The following is a 22,463-nucleotide window of genomic DNA, read 5'->3' on the forward strand; positions in this document are numbered from 1 at the left end:
TGTTCTCTGCCCCATGTGTCTCTACACCAAGCAGGGAGCCAGACTCCACCCCTTTTGCCTCTGGAAACATTTGCCACATTAGCCAACTGGCTAAGCCTGGCTCTTCTCCAGAATCCTGAGCACCTTGATGGGACTGTGCATAGGAGGGAGGGGAGAGTGCCCTGCAGGGCAGAAATTTCTGCTCAAGGCACTTCTGGGAGACAGGGCCTCAGGGAAATGGCTTCTTGGTGCAGATAGGGAGGCTGGACACATCCCAGCCTAGGCAGAAGCCCCCTCCTCACCTCACCTCACCTCTCCTCTCGTGCCCCATGGGCCCAGGACTAGAAGAGAAGCGCACCTTCAAGGACACAGACAGTGAGGGGAGCAGGCACAATCACAATGGACTGAAGACCCCACGGAAGTCCCTCCCCCCAGTTCTTGAGTAACTCACAGGAAGAGGAGGGGCCCTTCCATAGTGAATGACATGGAATTCTCTAGTCACCTCAGTGGGATGGAGGGAAGAGGCAGATTTAAAACACCACTTCTGAGCAAACCTGCCCCTCGGTACACACAGCGCAGAAGACACAGCAGGTAAGTGAACACTCTATTACTAGTTACAAGCAGAAAACCTCTGACAAATGCTGAGCCTGGTGAGCTGGAATCTCTTGGAGGAACTTGAGGACGCCTCTTGTTCAGACTGGAGCCTGAACTGACCTCCAGCCCCTGGGTGGACCCTGGCTCCCCCTGGCTTGCAGCAGCTGCCTCAGGGAAGCAGAGCACCTGAAGACACCAAGTGGAAGAAAAGGACCCAGGGGCATTCTCAAGAGTGCCTATCCCAGTCCAGTTCTATTTTTAATTTAGTTCAAGAAAGCACAGTTCATAGCACAATGCCTGTCCTAGAAAATACATGTTATTCTTCATCTACTCTTGACTGAAAAAGGGCTTGGGATGGGAGCAGCCTGAGGCTGAGGGCTTAAGTGTGTAGCAAGACAACCCAGTGGTCTTTTAGAAAACCAGGAAAAGTTGCCCTTCTCAGGGGGGAATCAGCAGGAGTATGAGAAAAGTACTGCTTGTACTTTTGTGAGGCTACATTCCCCATATATGCCCCTGCTCATTTATTTCCACTGGGATTAATGTGATGAACAGTTCAGTCATTCAAATTCTTCCATGAAAGTCTGATTTTGCTCCCAGAATTGTAGAAATGAATCTTGACTTTATTTCAATTGGATTTACTTAAAGGCCACACTATATGTAAGGCAAAGAAGTCATACCTGATATAATTGATATGCCAAATTAGGCTCTCTCCTGTCATGTAGCCTCTTGCATCCAATTGAGTTAAAATGTGTGCACCAGATAACAACATACAGTAGTAATTACTAGTACATGCTAGGCAATAACTGCTTGTTCAATGAATTAATGAATGCAATTTGACAAACCTGCTAAATCCCTAAAATTTACTACTACACTCCCACCCCTCTTTGAAACTTTGTCATTCATTAAGCTTAACAAAATCTTGTCTGCCCTCCCTTGTTACAAGATGTGTGTCAGAATGTCTTCTTTCCTCTGATTCTTCATTCTTTTTTTCTGCTCCAGCCAGCTGAGATCTCACTGAGGCGAAGGCTGCTGAGAGCTGGAAGGGCATTTCGTGGTGATTCACACATAGGGAGCTGGACTTCCTTCAGCCTCAGATGAAGATCCTGGAGTTTAGAGACACAAAGAACAGGCCCAAACCAATGAATGTTATAAAAACAAATCAAGGAACAAATATGAACATGGCTGCAGTATACAGCATAACGATAGTATTCTCAAGGAAAAGCAGTGTTCCTAGAATAAAACGTATCTTATGTTCTAAAAGCACAGTTATTCTCAGCCAAAGACCTGGTATCATGGGAGAGAGGGGCTAAGAAGAATATAGGAAGGAGAAAACGAATGTTTAATCACATCAGCCCATATACCTTAAGGTGTCAACCAATCGGTAGCAGCCATCAAGTCTACCACCTGTGAATTTAAATGCCATTGGAGAAATTTTCCTTTAAAAATTAACATATTCATTAGAATCTCATCTTTCTTTGAAACAATACACATATATACATGTATACATGTATAATATGAAAGTAGGGGAAGAGATCCATATGTAGAAACATATTGTTGTGTTAAAATGGTTATGGGTCATTGGTAGGATAATGAAAATTTTTGTTTTATGGATTTTCAAATTTTCTATGATGTAAATAAAATTTTTTTATCAGAAGGGGACCTCCAGAAATTGATTTCTCTTTAGAATATGTCTCCATTCTTTTTCTACATCCCTGAATCCAGTGAGGAGCTTCTTTGGGGCAAGACTTCCCACCTCAGTTAGTATCTAGATTTTTTGCATTCATCGCAAGCCAAACATCAGGAAAAGTTAATCCCATTCTGTACCTTAGGCAGTCCCAATCCCTCCTCCTGAGGATCCCTCTTCCTAGGGTTCAAAGGCTTTCTTACCATCTGGAGTCCTGGGCATCCGATCCTGAGATTGTTGATACATTGGGTCAACTTGGAAGTGCCCCACGGGGTTTCCGAAGTGGGGACCTTCCCCTTGGCCTTCGATCCTCTGGTACCACGGCAGGGCTACCTCTTCCTGGGACACAACTACAGGCCACATAGCAGGTGCACACATCACCGGAGCAGGCATCTGGGGGGCCGGGTATGCTGCTGCTGTGGCGGCGGCTCCTTCGGCTTCTGAGAGTACCCTAGGTGGGGGAGGTGGTGGGTATGGGAATGGCATGGAGTATGGCATGTGCCTGGGGCATGGCATGGGAGCTGGGGGTTGAGCAACCTGGGCCCAGGGACCCTGGGCCCCCTGCACGTACTGCACACCGCCTGCCAAAGCATACTGCGCCTCCTCCCTCTGGGCCTCCAGCCGCCTTCGCTGCGAGGTCGCGACCAGCAACTTGTTGCGCTCCTCAGCGGTCACGGGCCACGTGTCAGCCCGGAGCTGCGGGGATCGAGAGCTCACTGCTCTCTGGGCCTGCAGCAGCTGCCCGCGCAGGGCCTCGCGCTCGCTCAGCGCCTGTTGCAGGTCTTGGCGCGTGCGGCGCAACTGCATGATCACCTGCTTACGCTCCTCGCGCAGACGCTGCAGCTGCGAGGCCAGGGCCCAGGTGGCCGTCTCGCGCTCCTCCACCTGCTCCTGCAGCCGCTGGACGCGGCGGGCCTGCTGCTCTCGCTGCCTCGTGGCCACCCGCACGCTCAAGGCCAGCGCGCTCCAGGCACAGGCCCTCTTGAGGTTGAGAGGTACATGTATGTCGGCCAAGACGGACTGCAGCTCGTCCTCGATCTCATTCCAGGGCCGCGAGCGGTAGGTCATGTAGAAATCTGGGCCGCCGCCGTTACTGAGTACTTCTTGGTTGATGAATGTAACTACGTCTCTGTGGCGAAAACCGCTCCTGGGATCTTCGCCGTCCAAGGCCATGACCTCCGCGGCCTAGTCTGCGGAGATGCAGCAGCTCTGGTGAGAGATGGCCGCTAAACCGATCCGCCTCTCGGCTCCTCACTCAGTCCTCCTTCAGCCCTAGCTCAGTCCTGGCCTCTTTCGCCTCCTTCCCCTCACACCCACGAGTCCCCTAACGAAGAGTGGTGTGAGGCCTCACACCGCGTGACGCATCAAACTGTGGGCTTCGAGTGAGGCTGCAAGGCATGGTGGGAACCCCCGTCCTCGGCATGGCGCCTCCTGTAGGACGGGAAGTGGGGCGCCTGTTCCTGGATCCACCGCCGATGCACCTGCCTTGGCACACCGCCCCCTACAGGGCGGGCTGGCTAGTGACTGCAGTGTGCCGCACAGTGAATTCGCGTTCCCAAGAGATTCTAAAGCACCTGGATACTAAAGAATTTCGAATCTGGGAGTCATTTCAGTGGGCCGGGCGCGGGGGTCGGCGGTTGGGGTGGGGTCTTTTGGTTCAGCGCCCTCTCGCTTTACGTCAGCCGTTATCTCACATTTTCTACAAGGTTTCAAGCTGTCTATACTCTTCCCTAATCCTAAAGCAGACAGCCTTGGACTTCGGCTAGTCAAAATCAAGTGGTTGAGCCATGAAGCCCCTTGGTTTTCCTTGCTGAACCCTATCTTCAAGCTCTAGATCCCAGTTCCTCCTATTCCTTTTTTTCAGGGACTTCACTTCGTCTTCCCACCCCTCCCCCCACCCCCCGTATTTCCTGCATCTCAGCCGGGCTGCAGCACCCCTGTGCTACTGGGTATTTTTCTCCCAGACAGTAAGCCTGTTCAGGTTCCCTATGTGCTTGGAATAATTTCCTCCCTCTAACCTGCGTCCTGGACTTTCTTTCTTCTCATTAGAATAGTCCATCCTAGGTCCACTTCGCGATGCTCCCTTTACCGTTCAACCTGCTGCACTTTGGTTTTCACCCTACAAAAACTTTAGTGAAAAATCTCTGATAAGGTCACCAATAGTCACTATCTCACTACAAAAGCAAGTGGATACTTTGATAGTTTTTATGTGATTTTTTTCAGTAGGCTTTGAGTCTTTTGACCATTCCCTCCTTGGCACTCACTCTATCCTATCTTGCTTTCTGTGACATCAAATTCTTCTGATGCTCCTCCTGTCCCTCTGGCTTATCTTTCTGTTTCTTTCAACTGTTTGTTCTTCTCTGCCCACGGCTCCAAAGTTAGTATTTTCCCAGTTTTGTCTTCAGACCCCTCCTCTTCATTCTATATGTTCTCCTTGAATGAGCTTATTCACTCCTATACTGTTATTTTATTTTCTCTGGACTTCAACCCCATCAGCTGTAAAATGGGAATATAGGTAGGATCTACCTTATAAGGTTGTGAAGATGAAAATGTTTAGAATATGTTAATTCTTATTACAATGATTACATAGTTGCTGCTAATAGAAGTCATAATAGTGGTAATGGTGGGGTGATAGTTTTAACAGTCTATGCCCAGTTGCAGCCCCAGATCCTGTCTGGTTATATATATGCACATATATGTAGAGAGAGAGTTGATTTATAATATGATATTAGTTTCAGGTATATAACATAGTCCTTCAACATTTTTATAGATTATATTCCATTTATGGTTATAAAATATTGGCTATGTTCCCTGTGCTGTACAATAAATATATCCTTGTAGCTTATTTATTTTATACATAATAATTGGTACGTCTTAATCCCCTACTCCTATCTTGCCTTTCCCCCTTCCCTCTCACCACTGGTAATCACTAGTTTGTTGTCTGTATCTGTGAATCTATTTCTTTTTTTTACATTGACTATCTTGTCTTAGTTTTCAGGTTTTTTAGATATAAATGACAATATACAGTATTTTACTTTCTCTGACTGATTTTACTAAGCATACTGTCCTCCAGGTCCACCTACGTTGTTGCAGATGACAGAATTTCATTCTTTCTTCTGGCTGTGTAGTATTCCATTGTGTGTGTGTGTGTGTGTGTGTGTAGCTCAGATCTTCTTTATCAGTTTGTCTGTTGACGGACACTTAGGTTGCTTCCATATCTTGGCTATTGTAAATAATTGTAGGTAATGCTGCTATGAACATTGAGGTGCATGTCAATTTTTGAATTAGTGTTTTCATTTTCTTTGGATATATACCAAGAAATGGAATTGCTGGATCGTTTGGTAGTTCTATTTTTAGTTTTTGGAGAAACATCCATACTATTTTCCATAGTAGCTGCACCAATTTACATTCCCACTAACAATGTACCGCAGTTCCCTTTCCTCCACATTCTTATTTGTGGCCTTTTTGACAATGGCCATTCTGACAGGTGTGAGGTGGTAGCTCATGGTTTTGATTTACATTTCTCTGATGATGAGCACTGTTGAGCATCCTTTCATGTGTCTGTTTGCCACCTATATGTCATCTCTGGAGAAACTATTTAGGTCTTATGCCTATTTTTTGAATGGGTTGTTTTTTGATGTTGAGTTGTATGAGCTATTTATATATTTTGGATATTAACCCCTTATTGATCATATCATTTGCAAATATTTTCTCCCATTCAGTAGCCTGTCTTTTCATTTTGTCAATGATTTCCTTTGCTGTGCAAAAGTTTTTAAATTTAATTAGGTCCCATTTGGAGAAGGCAGTGGCACCCCACTCCAGTACTCTTGCCTGGAGAATCCCGTGGATGGAGGAGCCTGGTGGGCTGCAGTCCATGGGGTCGCTAAGAGTCTGACACGACTGAGCGACTTCCCTTTCACTTTTCACTTTAATTCTTTGGAGAAGGAAATGGCACCCCACTCCAGTGTTCTTGCCTGGAGAATCCCGTGGATGGAGGAGCCTGGTGGGCTGCAGTCCATGGGGTCGCTAAGAGTCTGACACGACTGAGCGACTTCCCTTTCACTTTTCACTTTAATTCTTTGGAGAAGGAAATGGCAACCCACCCCAGTGTTCTTGCCTGGAGAATCCCAGGGACGGGGGAGCCTGGTGGGCTTCCATCTATGGGGTCGCACAGAGCCGGACACGACTGAAGCGACTTAGCAGCAGCAGCAGCAGCAGGTCCCATTTGTTTACTAGCCAGATCTAGTGCCAGTCTGTTGGTAGGTAAAGCCAGGTCCTGGGATCTGTCTACAGGGCCTTGGCTGGGGGGGGAGGGAGTGGGGGGATGGGGGGGGAGTGGGGGGGGTGGGGGGGTCCCAGAATTGGTTCCTGACACAGCTGGCAGCAAGACCCAGAGTGTCTTGAAGCTTATATTGACCTGCTTGTGGGTGGGACCAGGGCCCAGTCGATTCTAGTGCTGGTTGTATCCTGATGGTGATTGATCTGGGTCTGTAGGCTTCAGGACTATGGTTTTCCTGGGGCTGGTGTTCACCTGTGAGGGGTGAGGCTTGTCTTGAGGCTAGAGGAGGCTTGCTGGTGGGCAGGGCCTGGGCCCATCTAGTACTAGGGCTGGAGCTGGCCTGCTGGTGTGTGACTTGGGTACATAGGTTGGGGGGCTGTGATTTTCATGGAGCTAGTGTCCGCATGCTGGAGGGAAAGTCTAGAACAGGCTTGCTGCTGGGCAGGGCCTGGGATTCTGGGGCTGGTGTCTGCCCACTGTTGGCTAGAGCTGTGTCCCACTATCTTTGGCCACAGGAACCTGATGGTCCCTGATCTATTACATGTGCACTGGTGTGTGGGGCCTGTTTCTGGGCCCTCTCATGGACAGGGCCTAGTCTAAGGGTGGCTGTGGGCTCAGAGGATCTTAAGGCAACCTGTCTGCTAGTGCATAGGGCTGTGCCCCCTCACAGTTAGTTGCTTGGCCAGAGGTATCCCAGTACTGGTGCCTATGGGCTGTTGGGCATGAGTGGGGCTGGGTCCTGAAGCTAATAAGCTAGAGGGAGGATTCCAAAATGGTGCTTGCCAGCACCAGCGTCCACATGGTAGAAAGAGCTCTCGGAAATGGCTGCCACCAGTGTCTGTGTCCCCAGGGTGAGATATAGTTGCCTCTTGTCTCTCCAGGAGATTATCCAGATCAGCAGGTAGGTCTGACCAAGGCTTCTTTCAAATTAGTGCTTCTGCCCTGGGTCCCGGAGCATATAAGATTTGGGTGCACACTTTAAGAGTGGAGTCTATTTCCTCCAGTCCTCTTTGTCTTTGGAAATTGAGCGCAGCTGGCCTTCAAAGCCAAACCTTCTAGGGAATCATCTTTCCCCATGCAGGACCCCTGGACTGGGGTGTCCAATGTTGGGCTCAGACCTCTCACTCTTTGGGGAGAACCTTTGCAGTTATAATTATTCTCCCTTTTGTGGGTCACCACTTAGGGGGATGAGACTTGACTATATTGGACTTCACCCTTCATACCCCTCTTGTTGTGATTTCTTATTTATATCTTTAGTTGTAGATTATCTTTTCTTGTAGGTTCTGGGTTTTTTCACTGATAGGTGTGCTGTTAAATCATTGTAATTTTGATGTGCCTGTGAGAGGAGATGAGCTCAGGGTCTTTCTACTCTGCCATCTTGGCCCAATTGCACAATTTTATTTTTTCTAATTTATTTTATTTTATTGTTATTTTTGGCCACACTGTGGGGCATATGGGATCTTATGTGGGATCTTAGTTCTCTGACCAGAGATCAAATCCACATCACCTGCAGTGGAAGTGCACAGTCTTAACCACGGGACCACCAGAGAAGCCTCTCTATACTTTAAAATACTACTTGCATCCACCACAAGTCGAAGTATTCCCAACCTAGACATCTCTCTTAAACTTAAGATCCATACATTTTTCTTCCCTTAACTTGTAGCTATTGAACGCATATAGAGTCACTTTTTGAAAGTAAAATTGAGAGATATTATAGATTGTTTGGATGGGGGTTGTAAAGATTAAGAGGAAAAAAAGGAGACAAGGATGACCCCTAGTTTTTAAGTTTGAGCAATTGTTTCAGAGATGTGGTTTGTGATGTCTTTTAGTGACCAGACTAGAGATATCAAGCAGGCCTTCTGGGATATACAGGTTTGGAGCACACGGAAGAAATCGATGGTACTTAATAACCAAGGACTTGAATGAGATCTCCTAGGAAGAGAGGAGAATAGAAAATAGAGGACTGAGTCTCAGGGCACTCCAATTTATAAATACACAGTTATAGTATAGTCAGTTATTAAAAGCACAAAAATGATTCTGTGTTAATTCCTATTTAACCTTTCAGTTCAGTTCAGTTCAGTTGCTCAGTCGTGTTTGACTCTTTGCGACAACCAGGTAATTATGATGTATGCCATTTCAACCATAGAAAAATATGAAAAACTCCCCCAGATCATTTTGTATAGCCATTATTATATAATATCTGATGACAAAAATATAGTACCAAAAAGATTACTATTGACCCATCTCATTTATAAATATAGCTGCAAAGAGATTGGACCAACATTTATATGTTACTTTTGGTTCATATCCAAGAACAATTCCTTGTTGTGAGATTCTTGTATTATATATGAAGGAGTATAATAACTCTTAAAAGTATATTAAAGATGCATATTGTAAGTTAAAGATATATATTCCACACCATAGAAAAACATGGGCAGCTCCCCAGTTCATTTTGTGAAGCTGATAAAGCTAATAGCCAATCAGAAAAATAGTGTGCAAGTTAATATTGTATAAATATACTGACCCATTTGCAAAAATCCTACATATCTGAAAATGGACAGTGTCAACATTCCTAGGACAGCAAACCCTACTTTCTTCCTTGCTAACAGAACCTCTACATTGCTTAGTCAGTGGCGTATGAACCCTGGGCAGGGTCTTGTGATTGACTTAGGGGTGGACATGTAACCCTGTGCTAGTCAGTGAGATATATCAGGAAATTTGCTGGGAGTTTCAGGGAAAGATTTTCCTTTGTGATTAGATAGAGGACCAATAAAGTGAAAACCTTTTTCCACGAGCCCTCATCCTTAGGATGCCAGGATGGGGTTGTGTTGTTTGCAGCTGCAGCAGTTACCTGGAGACCAGGAGGGGAGACATGGCAGACATATGTTGTGACCATCGTGTAGGGTGAGCCTCCATCCCAAATTTGGTCCAGATGTCCAGACTGATGACATCACATGCACAGTAAGAGGGTTTGAAAATGTCTATTCCATTAAGGAGCTTTCTGGGGAGAACAGCCAGACTTCCCGAGTTGGTCCAAAAATGGCTTGAGAGATCAAAGAAAGACTGGCTGGGGATTTTAGTTGTAGTCAGAGTTGGGGCTGTGGTGACAGTTCCTGCGTGCAGGTGGGGGCTTGTGGTTTGAAACTCTTGCCATCACCAAGGGAGAAAGCACTGAGGCTTTCTTCTTAGCTTTCCCAGATGAGGGGGTACAAGGGGAGAGGGAGGGTTGAGGCCTAAAAGCTGTCCGCAAACATAAAAAAGCGAAGTCAGACTCTTCATGATAATTCACCCCAATGTTTGAGTGATGACAAAAGTGTATGACACTTCATTTAACTGAAGTTGATTATGGCACTCTTTGTGGCCTGAGGGCTTCCCAGGTGGCTCAGCAGTAAAGAATCCATCTGCCAAGCAGGAGACACGGGTTTGATCCCTGGGTAGGGAAGATGCCCTGGAAAAAGAAATGGCAAACCACTCCAGTATTCCTGTCTGGGAAATCCCATGGACAGAGAAGCCAGGAGGCATGACAAAAGGTTGCTAAAGCTTCTCTTTGTGAAAGGAGTCTAGCCAAGGGGCACTAATGAGAGTGGCTGTTGTATTGCAATTTTGACAGAATCTAGAGCCTTTGTTGGAAGGGGCTCCATTCAAGGTGGGCTGATTTGCAAATAATTGCATAAATGGGCTAAAGGAAAAATTGTAAATAAGGAGTACGTAACCGCCAGAACCCAAAAGGCCTAAAAGATACTGGGCTTGTTTTAACACTGGAAGTTGAGAATTCGTAACTATTTCTTGACAGTGTCAGGTATGGAGGGGTCCTCCGTTTACCAAATAATTTTCAGGAATTTACAGAGGTAGTGGGGTCTTGCACTGTTTGTGAGGCAATGGCCTAGCCCCCTTTTTGAGCTCCCTATGTGATTGTGTTCATCCTGAATAAATGTGCCTAGTGAACAGCCTCGGAGAAGGCAATGGTACCCCACTCCAGTACTCTTGCCTGGGAAATCCCATGGATGGAGGAGCCTAGTAGGCTGCAGCCCATGGGGTCGCTAAGAGTCAGGCACAACTGAGCAACTTCACTTTCACTTTTCACTTTCATTCATTGGAGAAGGAAATGGCAACCTACTCTAGTATTCTTGCCTGGAGAATCCCAGGGACAGAGGAGCCTAGTGGGCTTCCATCTATGGGGTCGCACAGAGTCGGACATGACTGAAGCGACTTAGCAACAGCAGCAGCAGCAGCAGCAGCAGCAGTGAGTAGCCTCAGAAGAGGATGTCAGTATAAAGCCATATCTGTGCCCCTGGAAAAAGCTGGATGCAGTTAAGATCATTTTGCAAAGATTGTGTGCGATGGCAAGACTGTTGATGTGCTCCATAGATAACCAGGTAAAGTGTATCATGTACCTTAGGAGGTGAAGGCAAACTACAGTTGAGAGACTTTTGAAATAGAGACTGAACAGAATGTATTAGTCAAATCTGTTACAGAAAAATATCTACCATTTGCTTGGACAGAGTCAGTAGTTTCAATAATTTTGAGTACGGAAACCTTAATGGGCGGGACCACAGCACTGAGGCTACAAAAATCTACTGTGGGGCATCATTCATTCTTTTTTCACTTGAAAGTTTTTAATAGTTAATACTAAAAGTTAAACATTTTTCTTTATTCACTTAAGACTTATATAACATATTTTTTTCCCTTGGTGGATAATTGCTTTACAGTATTGTGTTGGTCTCTGCCATACACTGACGTGAACCAGTCTTAATTATTGTTGTTGTTCAGTCGCTAAGTCATGTCCAACTCTTTGCAATCTCTTGGACTGCAGCATTCCAGGCTTCCCTGTCCTTCACCATCACCCGGAGTTTGCTCAAACTCATGTCCATTGAGTCGGTGATGCCATCCAACCATCTTATCCTCTGTCATTCCCTTCTTCTCCTGCCTTCAATCTTTCCCAGCATCAGGGTCTTTTCCAATGAGTCAGTTCTTCTCATTATGTGGCCAAAGTATTGGAGTTTCAGCTTCAGCATCAGTCCTTCCAATGAATATTCAGGGTTGATTTCCTTTAGGATTAAATAGTTTGATCTCCTTGCTGTCCAAGGAACTCTCAAGAGTCTTCTCCATCACCATAGTTGAAAAGCATCAATTCTTTGGCGCTCAGTCTTCTTTATGATTCAACTCTCACATCCGTACATGACTACTGGAAAACCATAGCTTTTTGACTATATGGACCTTTGTCAGCAAAGTGATGTCTCTGCTTTTGAATATGCTGTCTAGGTTTGTCATAGCTTCTCTTCCATGGAACAAGCATCTTTTAATTTCGTGGCTGCAGTCACCATCTGCAGTGGTTTTGGAGCCCAAGAAAATAAAGTCTGTCACTGCTATCACTTTTTCCCCTTCTATTTGCCATGAAGTGATGTGACTGGATGCCATGATCTTAGGTTTTTGAATGCTGAGTTTTAAGCCAGCTTTTTCACTCTCCTCTTTCACCCTCATCAACAGGCTCTTTAGTTCCTCTTTGCTTTCTTCCATAAGAGTGGTGTCATCTGCATATCTGAGGTTATTGATATTTCTCCCGGCAATCTTGATTCCAGCTTGTGCTTCATCCAGCCCAGCATTCGCATGATGTACTCTGCATATAGGTTAAATAAGCAGGGTGACAATATACAGCCTTGACGTACTCCTTTCCCTATTTGGAACCAGTCCGTTGTTCCATGTCCCGTTCTGTTGCTTCTTGACCTGAATACAGGTGTCTCAGGAGGCAGGTAAGGTGGTTTGGCATTCCCATCTCTTTAAAAATTTTCTACAGTTTGTTGTGATCCACACAGTCAAAGGCTTTAGCATTGTAAATAAAACAGATGTTTTTCTGGAACCCTCTTGCTTTTTCTATGATCCAACAAATGTCGGCAATGTAATCTCTGGTTCCTTGCCTTTTCTATATCTACCTTATACATCTGGAAGTTCTTAGTTCATGTACTGTTGAAGCCTAGCTTGAAGGATTTTGAACATTACCTTGCTAGCATGTGAAATGAGAGCAATTGTACAGTGGTTTGAACATTCTTTGGCATTGACTTTCTTTGGAATTGAAATGAAAACTGACCTTTTCCAGTCCTGTAGTCACTGTTGAGTTTTCCAAATTTGCTGATATATTGAGTGCAGCACTTTAACAGCATCTTCTTTTAGGATTTGAAATAGCTCAGCTGGAAGGAATTCCATTACCTTCACTAGCTTTGTTCATAGTAATGCTTCCTAAGGCCCACATGAGTTCACACTTCAGGATGTCTGGCTCTAAGTGAGTGACTGCACCGTCGTGGATATCTGGGTCATTAAGATCTTTTTTGTATAGTTCTTCTTTGTATTCTTGCCACCTCTTTTTAATCTGTTCTGCTTCTGTTAGGACCTTGCTGTTTGTGTCCTTTATTGTGTCCATCTTTGCATAAAATGTTCCCTTGGTATCTCCAGTTTTCCTAAAGAGATCTCTAATCTTACCCATTCTATGTTTTTTGCTATTTCTTTGCATTGTTCACTTAAGAAGGCTTTCTTATTTCTCCTTGCTGTTCTTTGGAACTCTGCATTCAGCTGTGTATATCTTTCCCTTTTTCCTTTGCCTTTCGCTTCTCTTCTTTTATAATTATATAATTTTATAATTATAATTTTATAATTATAATTATGACTGATTCACATTGATGTATGATTTTATATATATATATATATATATATATATGGCTTCTCTGGGTCAGGAAGAGCCCCTGGAGAAGGAAGTGACAACCCATTCCAGTATTCTTGCCTGGGAAATCCCATGGACAGAGGAACCTGGTGGGCTACAGTTCATGGGGTCGCAGAGTCAAACACAACTTAGCAACTCAACAACAGCATTAGTCACAGCTTAGGCTGAAATCAAGACAGATGATTCATTCTAAGACACACAGATAGGTCTGGGCGAAGACACACAACCCAGGGTCATTCACTTTAAAGAGGGCTCTGATCCCATACTTCTAAATGCCAATTAATTATTGAAACTTCTGACTTAGTTAAATCTATAACACAGCTCTGTAGGACTCAGCCAATGTAACACAAAGGAGCACAACTCAAAGGGCAAGCTAGCCAGCAGGCATCAGAGTCAGTTAGCAAGCTAGAGCAAGAGAAGACACACCCCTGGTGGTGGTGATCATTGTCTCAGCATTCTGCTCACAGTACTGACTGTGGACACCCTACAGAGACAGCATGGACCCCCACCCCAAATTTGGTTTTGATGTCAACACTGAAATTGCTTACATAATGAGGCTTTCTGGGGCAACCAGGGCAGGCATCTCAAACTGATCTGAAATGATATGAGAGAGGAAGGAAAGAAAGACTGGCTTGGGGTTTTTTCTTTCTTTTCTTTTCTTAATACTGGAGTGGGTTGCCATTTCCTTCTCCAGGGGACCTTCATGACCCAGGGATCAAACCAGCATCTCCTGCGTTGGCCAGCAGATTCTTTACCACTAGTGCCACCTGGGAAGCCCTGGCTGGGGATTTTTATGGTTGTCTGGGGAGAGGTGGGCTGGCGTGAAGGTTTTTGTCCATGAGTTGGGGCCCAGGGGTTTGAATCTATGGCTGGTGCCAAACAAAGGAGAACCCAGGCTTTCTTACCAACTTACCAAGATGCGAGGCACAAAGGGAAGAGGGAGGGTGAAGCTTAAAAGCTGTCAGCAGTCAAACATTGAAAAAGGGACTTGACTTTATTAGAGCACACTTCTAACGGCAGTATGGACAAGTGAGAGCGCTGGGTCCTTGATGAGTTTATTCAGCCTCTCAAAGGCCTTGGAAACACCTGCTCCAGACTTCCACTGTTGCTGAATAATTCAGTGTCTTTATGGTTAACAGGCTATTTTTAATTAGGCTTTCTGTTAGTTGCAGTTAATTCTGAACTGATTTAGTGTTGAAAATATTGTATAATCCATTATTATCATTTTAGATATATTCAAGGAATACAAAGGTGGTTCAGTATAAATAAACCTGTACTCGTAATTCATAACAAAGTGAATTAAAGAAGAACATCATGGGTCATATTAGTAATATACTTTAATTGCTTTCATAAAATCCAGTAACTATCCCTAATAAAAGCACAAGGTAAAAGAGGAATAGAAAGACCTACCTAAAGGCTCCTTACTAAAAACAAACAACAAATATCATTCTGAAGAATGAAACACTAAAAACATTTCCAAGATAACCAAGAATTACACAGGAATGCTATTATAATTATTCTTCCACATATTCTTATTCTAATCAATGCAATAAAGGAATAAAATGATTTAGTACAATAAATATTGAAAAAAATCATAACTTTTTCTGGTGTGAGTGTATACCCAGAAAATCCAAGAGACACTAATAAATACTAATACGATTGATGACATCATCAAGGTTTCTGGATAAATATTTATTCACTCATTTGTTTATTTATTTTAAAATATCTATTTATTTATTTGGCTGTGCCAGGTCTTATTTGCAGCATGCAGGATCTTTACTTGTGACATGCAAATTCTTTAGTTGTACCATGTGACCTCTTAGCTGTGGCATGTGGGATCTATTTCCCCTACCAGGGATCAAACCTGGGCCCCCTGCACTGGGAGCACAGAGTCTTAGCCACTGGACCACCAGAGAAGTCCCCAAAGTAAATATTTAAAAGTTAAATTTTCTTTGTATTAGGAACAAATTAGGATAACTAGAAAGGGAGAAAATACTTCATTCACTGAAATGACTTAAATTATAAAATACTTCATAGTAGATTGGTAATGAGTTAATTTGTTCAGGTTCAGCTACATTTCCCAGAATTCCTTTTCCTTTATGTTCCCAGCTAGGGTGGGACACAGGAGAGATTATTGTGGGGGACTTGGAGGACTGAAGGGAAACAGTAGCCATTTTGTAGCTTGAACACATTGTTTTTTTTTTCTGCTGACTGACTTCAGTGGCGCAAGACAGCAACTGGGTTTGAAACTGTCCGACCTTCCCCTCAATTCTCCTTTCACTTTTCTGAGTCCTGGGTCAGGTGTGAGAGTTTAGTTTTGTGACAGTGTCTTGGCCTCTACAAGATACACATTCCATTAAGGTCAGAGGAAACAAGAACTGACGTGACACAAGTTTCAGTTCATCCTTGGGAATGCTAGCTCCTGCTCGTGAGGTCCACTTTGTTTCTGTTCTTTCCCGTACTTCATATCTACCTCCATCTTGCCTTCCTGACTGTCTGCACTGTGGACTTCAAGTTCCAGCATCAGATGTGAAGATAGGAGCCTTACAGAGACTTCTTAACTAGTTCTCATAATTGTGTAAGGTAAAATCTCTATAACGAATGCCTTAAAAACACACATACACTCACATGCACACTCACATGTGTGCACATGTACACATACACGCAGAGTAGTCCTACTACTTTAATTGAAGCCTGACTGAAATACTTTGAAATAAAATTTAACAAAAAAGGAGATAGATTTTTGCTACCGGCCAAGATGGTACAGTAGAGACTGGATTTACTCTCTTATTACAAAAAGATTACTACATTTTTACAAATGGACACCAGATATGAAATAACAGTTTTCAAGTCACTGGACCTTAAGTAATGAAGGACAGTGATTCCTCAGAAATGGGAAACAAATGAGGTGATCCCTATGTTTGCTCAGCATACTGTCTGGAAAGAGTTTCCAGGACATACTATGAGGAGAGGGAATCAGGTAGAAGCAGAAAAACTCCATGAGTTGAGGAGAGGGAGTGAAGAATCTGAGGGACGCTAAGGCAGCCAGTATTTGCAAGACAGAGTAAGACTGCTGCTGCTGCTGCTGCTGCTAAGTCATTTCAGTCATGTCCTATTCTGTGCAACCCCATAGACGGCAGCCCACCAGGCTCCCCCCTCCCTGGGATTCTCCAGGCAAGAACACTGGAGTGGGTTGCCATGTCTTTATCCAATGCATGAAAGTGAAAAGTTAAAGTGAAGTCGCTCAGTCGTGTCCAACTCTTAGCAACTGCATGGACTGCAGCCCACCAGGCTCCTCCATCCATGGGATTTTCCAGGCAAGAGCAAGACTATATACATATATATATGTATATAACTTCAGAGACCTTCAGAGAGTCCTCTCAAGTATTGATGTGCTCACATGTGAAAAAACTACTCAAAGCTAAGGAATTAATCACAAAAAAGGATTAGAACACAAATAGACATGGAAATAGTGCCTGTTCCCTTAGCCAGACTGGTAGTAATCTCACAATTCATGCAACATTGGGTAGAATACTGAGGCTGTGGCCTAGGTGGTGGAGGATATTTAGACTCAAACTGAACACTGCTCTCAACCCACCTAAAATATCATAAAAGCAAGCTCCTAAAGGATTTAACTGTTTCCATGTAATAACTTAAGTGTCTCTGAGGAAAAAGCTTCAATAATTGTAGGATTACAGAGACAACTAGTACTCACCAAGTTAAAATTCTCAGTGTTGGTTATCTAATAAAAAATGGCTAGGCATGCAAAGAAGCAGGAAAACTTAAGTCATAATGAGATGAAAAAAAAAAATCAACCCATCAAAAGCAGCCCCAAAACAACTGAGATGTTGGAATTAGCAGACAAGGGCATTAAAACAGTTGTTATAGCTACTAAAATTGTTATAACTATAACTCTGTATGTTCAAAAGTCGTGAAGACATGTATAATATAAAAAGACAGAAATAAAATCTATGAAATTGAGAACTATGCAATTTGAAATAAAAATATACTGAATGGGACTAACAGTAAATTAGACATTGAAGAAGAAAAAAATAGTAAACTTGAAAATATAGCAATGGAAACTATCCAAAATGACACACTCAGAAGAAAAAGCATCCAAAAAAATGAACAAAGCATCACTGAGCTATGGTAAAACTGTATTTGTGTAATTGGAGTTCTCAAAGGGAGTACAGAAAATGGTGAAAAACTTTCCAAAAGTTCATGAAAGCTATGAACCCACAGATCCAAGAAGCTCAAAGAACCTCAAGCACACAAAATATTAAAGAACACTACACCAAGGCATATATGATTAAATTTGTTCATGAGTGAGAGAGAAAATCTTTTTTTTTTCATCCCACTTTGCAGCTCGCAGGAAGGATCTTAGTTCCCTGACCATGGTTTCAACCGGAGTGTTGTCACAACAGTGAAAGTACTGAGCTGTAACCACTGGACCACTAGGGAATTCCCTGAGAAAATCTTAAAAGCAACCAGAACAAGGCATGTTACATAAAAGGATGATAGTAAATTTCATATCAGAAATTATGTAAGATGACAGAGGAGCAAAACCTTTAAAGCCTTGAAATTAAAAAATGATTGTCAACCTAGAATTTTGCCCAGTGAAAATATTGTTAAAAAACAATTTTTACTCAGTAAAAATTAAAGATCTTATTGGCTTTATTCAGTGATCCATGAATCGGACAGCATCCCATCTAGTAGAAAGGCATTTCCAGGAACTGTACAAAATGAAAGATTTTTATAGGCAAAAGGGAACAGGAGCAAGGAAATTCTGCTAGAAGATTCACTGTGGCAAGGTCACTCCTTTAGGGGATGGCAGGGGTCTATCAGAGAAATTGCCTTACTAGTAGTGATCAGGTAATTCCTGACTGATTGGTTTAAGATTCCATTTTTGGGAAAGCTGAAACTGTAGTTAAGTTTTGTTTGGTGATGTGAGACTTAGCATAAGTGACTCCATTTGTGACCCGTTGTCTTATTTTTAACAATATCAAGAAAGAAAGTGAAATACTTATTCAGATATACAAAACTGAAATAAGGCATTATTAGCTGACTCATACTGTAAGTGTTAAAGGGATTTCTTCAGGCAGAAGGAAAATGATAAGATGGAAATGTAGATTTCTACAAAGGAATAAAGAACACTAGAAATTATTACAATGAGATATACATATATATGATTTTTTCTTATTATTTAAATCCTTAAGATAAAATTGACTTAAAATAATATTAACAATCTAGTGTAGATAAAGCAACCCTAAAATAACAATAGAGAGCAAATGCTGATAAAACCAACAAAGGCAAGAGTGAGATAATAATCAATATGCAGTTCATCAAAAATAAGGCAAAAAGAGGAGAAAAAGAATAAATGGGGCACATACACCACTGAAGTTGTACCCCAATTAAGTCAGAGGTTCTCAAGAGAGTGGATTTAAAACCAAGGCCCAATTAGAAGTTGCCTGCAAGAAACACACTTTAAATATAAAAACGCAAATAATTTAAAAGTAAAAGAATGGATTTAGCAATGATTTCTTGGATTTGCCACCAAAAAATGCAGGCATCAAATTTTTAAAAATATATAAATTGCACTATGTCAAAATTTAAAACATCTTTGCATTAAAGGACACAATCTTTGCATTAAAGGACACATTAAAAACACAGATTGAAAAGGAATCCTCATGGAAAGGGAGAAATATTTATAAATCTGATAAGGGGTTAATATGCAGAATATATAATGAACTTCTACAACTGAATGATTTAGAAAACCTGATTTAAAATACGGGCAAAGGTAACAAGATGGTGGACTAGGAAGTTACAGACCCTCCTTTCCCCACAGAGACACTGAGTTACACTGAGTTAACAGTAATACACAGACCAGAATACCTCTGTGAAAACTCTAGAGACCAGCGGAGAAGCTACAGCAACTAGGCCCTTATAAAACCAAGAGGGATTCCAGTGAAAGAGTAGGAAAATTCATGCATTTTGGTTACTCGTTCATGTCACTCCCTCTGTGTAGCATAGTACAGAGTAACCTGGAGGAAAACCTCCAAACCAGAGCACCTCCCCCCAGAAGGAATAAAAAAGGAACATATGTCCAACATTCTGACTTGTTTGGGACTGCCACAGGGACTAGTTTCTGTCTTGTCTCATTCAGAACACTGATGGGGCCAGCACCACGGTTTGGAAGCCACTGAGAGCAGGTTTGGGCTTCTCAGGTGGAGCTAGTGGTAAAGAACCTGCCTGCAAATGCAGGAGACATAAAAGATGTGGGTTCGATCCCTGGACTGGGAAGATCCCCTGGAGGCGGCATGGCAACCCACTTAAGTATTCTTGTGCGGAGAATCACATACACAGGGGAGCCTGGAGGCCAAAGTCCATAGGGTCGCAAAGAGTCAGACAGGAATGCATGAAAATAGATTTGAAAGTCACTGAGAATAAAGACGGAGAAGGCAATGGCACCCCACTCCAGTACTCTTGCCTGGCAAATCCCATGGACGGAGGAACCTGGTAGGCTGCAGTCCATGGGGTCGCTAAGAGTTGGACACGACTGAGCGACTTCACTTTCACGTTTCACTTTCATGCACTGGAGAATTAAATGGCAACCCACTCCAGTGTTCTTGCCTGGAGAATCCAAGGGACGGGAGAGCCTGGTGGGCTGCCGTCTCGGGTCGCACAGAGTCGGACACGACTGAAGTGAGGGCAGCAGGAGTATAGAATTAAGAGCATGTTAGGACTGTAGTTCTGCAAGCAGACACCAGGGAGAGCAAGAGATCGGAAAAGGTTTGAGAGGTTTCAGAACTTTGAGCAGCGAAGCTTGGAGAACGTCTTCCCTTGCAAGAAGCTAGTGCTTAAAAATTGGGAGAAGTGGTTGTTTTTCAAATGCCCAAAGCCCAGCAAAAAATTACAAGAAACAGAGAAACATGGCCCAATCAACGGAACAAAATAAAACTCTAGGCATCAACCCTAATGAAACAGATCTATGAGCTGCCTCACACTCATTAGCATGGCTACTATCACAAAACATAAAATAACATGATGATAAGGGCGTGGAGAAATTGGAACCTTTGTGTACTGTTGAAGGGGCTGTAAAATGGTGCAACTGCTATGGAAAATTATACGGATGTTCCTTTAAAAATTAAAAATAGAACTACCATATGATCCAACAGTCCCACTTCTGGGTGTGTACCCCAAAGAATTGAAAGCAGAGTCTTGATATTTGTTCACCCATGTTCATAAGAGCATTATCCATAATGGCCAAAAGGTAGAAACAGCCCAAATATTCATCAATATATGAATGGGTTAACAAAATGTGGAATATGCATACAATGGAATATTCAGTTCAGTTCAGTCGCTCAGTCATGTCCGACTCTTTGCGACCCCGTGAATCACAGCACACCAGGCCTCCCTGTCCATCACCAACTCCTGGAGTTCACTCAGACTTACATCCATCAAGTCGGTGACGCCATCCAGCCATCTCATCCTCTGTCATCCCCTTCTCCTCCTGCCCCCAATCTCTCCCAGCATCAGAGTGTCTTTTGCAATGAGTCAACTCTTCGCATGAGCTGGCCAAAGTACTGGAGTTTCAGCTTTAGCATCATTCCTTTCAAAGAACACCCAGGGCTGATCTCCTTCAGAATGGACTGGTTGGATATCTTTGCAGTCCAAGACACTCTCAAGAGTCTTCTCCAACACCACAGGTCAAAAGCATCAATTCTTTGGCACTCAGCCTTCTTCACACTTCAACTCTCACATCCATACATGACCACTGGAAAAACCATAGCCTTGACTAGATGGAGCTTTGTTGGCAAAGTAATGTCTCTGCTTTTGAATATGCTATCTAGGTTGGTCATAACTTTCCTTCCAAGGAGTCAGCGTCTTTTAATTTCATGGCTGCAGTCACCATCTGCAGTGATTTTGTAGCCCCCCAAAAATAAAGTCTGACACTGTTTCCCCATCTATTATTATTCAGCCTTAAAAGGGAGGAAATTCTGTCATATGTTACAACATGGATGAACCTTGAGGACACTATGCTAGGTGAAATAAGCCGGCCACATGAAGACAAATACTGTATAATTCCACTTATATGAGGTATCTAAATTCATAGAGACAAAGTAGAATGTTTGTTAACCAGAGGCTGGGAGGAAGGGGAAAAGAAGAGTTGCTGTTTAATGGGTACAAAGTTTCAGATTTGTAAGATTAAAAAGTTTTGGAGATCTGTTTCACAAAAATGTGAATTCACTGAACAGTACTGGACTCTACACTTAAAAATAGTTAAGATGGCAAATTTTATGTTGTGTATATATATTTTTTGGCCACAAAAAGTATCCTAAAGGAATAATCAGAACTGCGCAAAGGGATTTTAGCACAAGAATGTTCATTGATATTTATAATTTTTAATATCAAGGAAAAATAAGTAACAACCTTAATGCACAATTTGGAATTGATTAAATAAATTTTGATGCATCCATACTCTGGATAGTACATAATGCTATTTAGCCATTAAAAGTCATGTTAAGAACAAAAAAATGATACATGTTAAAGCAAACATAATAGTTATAACAATGAAGTGTGGTGTTTATAACATACATAGAAGAAAAATGTATGATAAATAGCACAAAGATGAAATGGAAGTTAATTGTTGTAAAGTTCCTATACTATACATGAATTGGTATAATATGACTTGAAGGTAGAGAGTGATAAATTAAGGATTTCTACAATGAAACCCTAAAGCAATGTCTAAAAACACACACACAAGAAATAAATGAAGCAATAATAGCTAATAAGTCAATAAAGTAGAATCATTTTAAAAACAATTAATTCCAATGGAAGACAGAAAAACAAGATAGGGAGAACAATAAACAGATGGGACCAACAGAAAACAAATGGCAAGATAGTAGATTTAAATACAACCAAATTAATAATCACATAGTATATAAATGGTCTAAACAACTCAAATGGTAGAGGTTGTCAGTATAAAATATATGATAACTACATAATTAAATATATAATAATTTTTTTCTTATTACTGAAATCTCTTTAAAAATAGTTTACTGTTTAAATAAAATAATAACAATGTGTTGAGCAGCTTATGATATATGAATCAGTAAAATGTATGATAACAATAGCAGAAAAACCCACAGGGGAGAAGTTGAACATATGGTTCTGTGGTAAGGTTCATATACAATATGTAAAGTGGTATGATATAA

General features: G+C 42.5%; 2 protein-coding genes across 12 annotated transcripts in view; both read right to left on the bottom strand.

The window, feature by feature from the left end:
• Positions 1–799: 799 nt before the first annotated feature.
• Positions 800–3,816, bottom strand: LOC147341517 (testis-expressed protein 13D-like). Its single transcript, XM_086389721.1, has 2 exons — positions 2,461–3,816; positions 800–1,676 (listed from the first exon to the last, which is right to left on the bottom strand). The coding sequence occupies exons 1-2, from the start codon at positions 3,428–3,430 to the stop codon at positions 1,633–1,635; spliced, it is 1,014 nt and encodes a 337-aa protein (XP_086245847.1). The 5' UTR covers positions 3,431–3,816; the 3' UTR covers positions 800–1,632.
• A 4,495-nt stretch (positions 3,817–8,311) lies between these two features.
• The window catches only part of ATP1B4 (ATPase Na+/K+ transporting family member beta 4), a 39,880-nt gene continuing 25,728 nt past the window's right edge, over positions 8,312–22,463 (bottom strand). For 6 of the 11 annotated variants that reach the window (XM_086389705.1, XM_086389703.1, XM_086389714.1 and 3 more), the window contains 2 exons: positions 13,797–13,842; positions 8,312–8,468 (listed from right to left, as the gene is read on the bottom strand). In XM_086389705.1, coding sequence (XP_086245831.1) covers positions 8,318–8,468; positions 13,797–13,842 — 197 coding nt within the window. In that variant the 3' untranslated portion in view covers positions 8,312–8,317. The remainder of the gene's footprint in view (positions 8,469–13,796; positions 13,843–22,463) is intronic. The other 5 variants (XM_086389712.1, XM_086389716.1, XM_086389715.1 and 2 more) reach the window with 1 other exon arrangement.

This window comes from Bos grunniens, chromosome X (assembly GCF_055505025.1).
Source record: "Bos grunniens cultivar Pamir isolate PY7600 chromosome X, Bosgru_T2T1.0, whole genome shotgun sequence".
Taxonomy (NCBI): domain Eukaryota; kingdom Metazoa; phylum Chordata; class Mammalia; order Artiodactyla; family Bovidae; genus Bos; species Bos grunniens.

Excerpts from the sequence above, each read along its gene's own strand:
- LOC147341517 (XM_086389721.1), bottom strand. The coding sequence starts at position 3,430 with ATGGCCTTGGACGGCGAAGATCCCAGGAGCGGTTTTCGCCACAGAGAC. Across the intron at positions 1,677-2,460 it reads GATGCCCAGGACTCCAGATG|GATCTTCATCTGAGGCTGAA; the intron begins GTAAGAAAGCCT and ends TCTAAACTCCAG.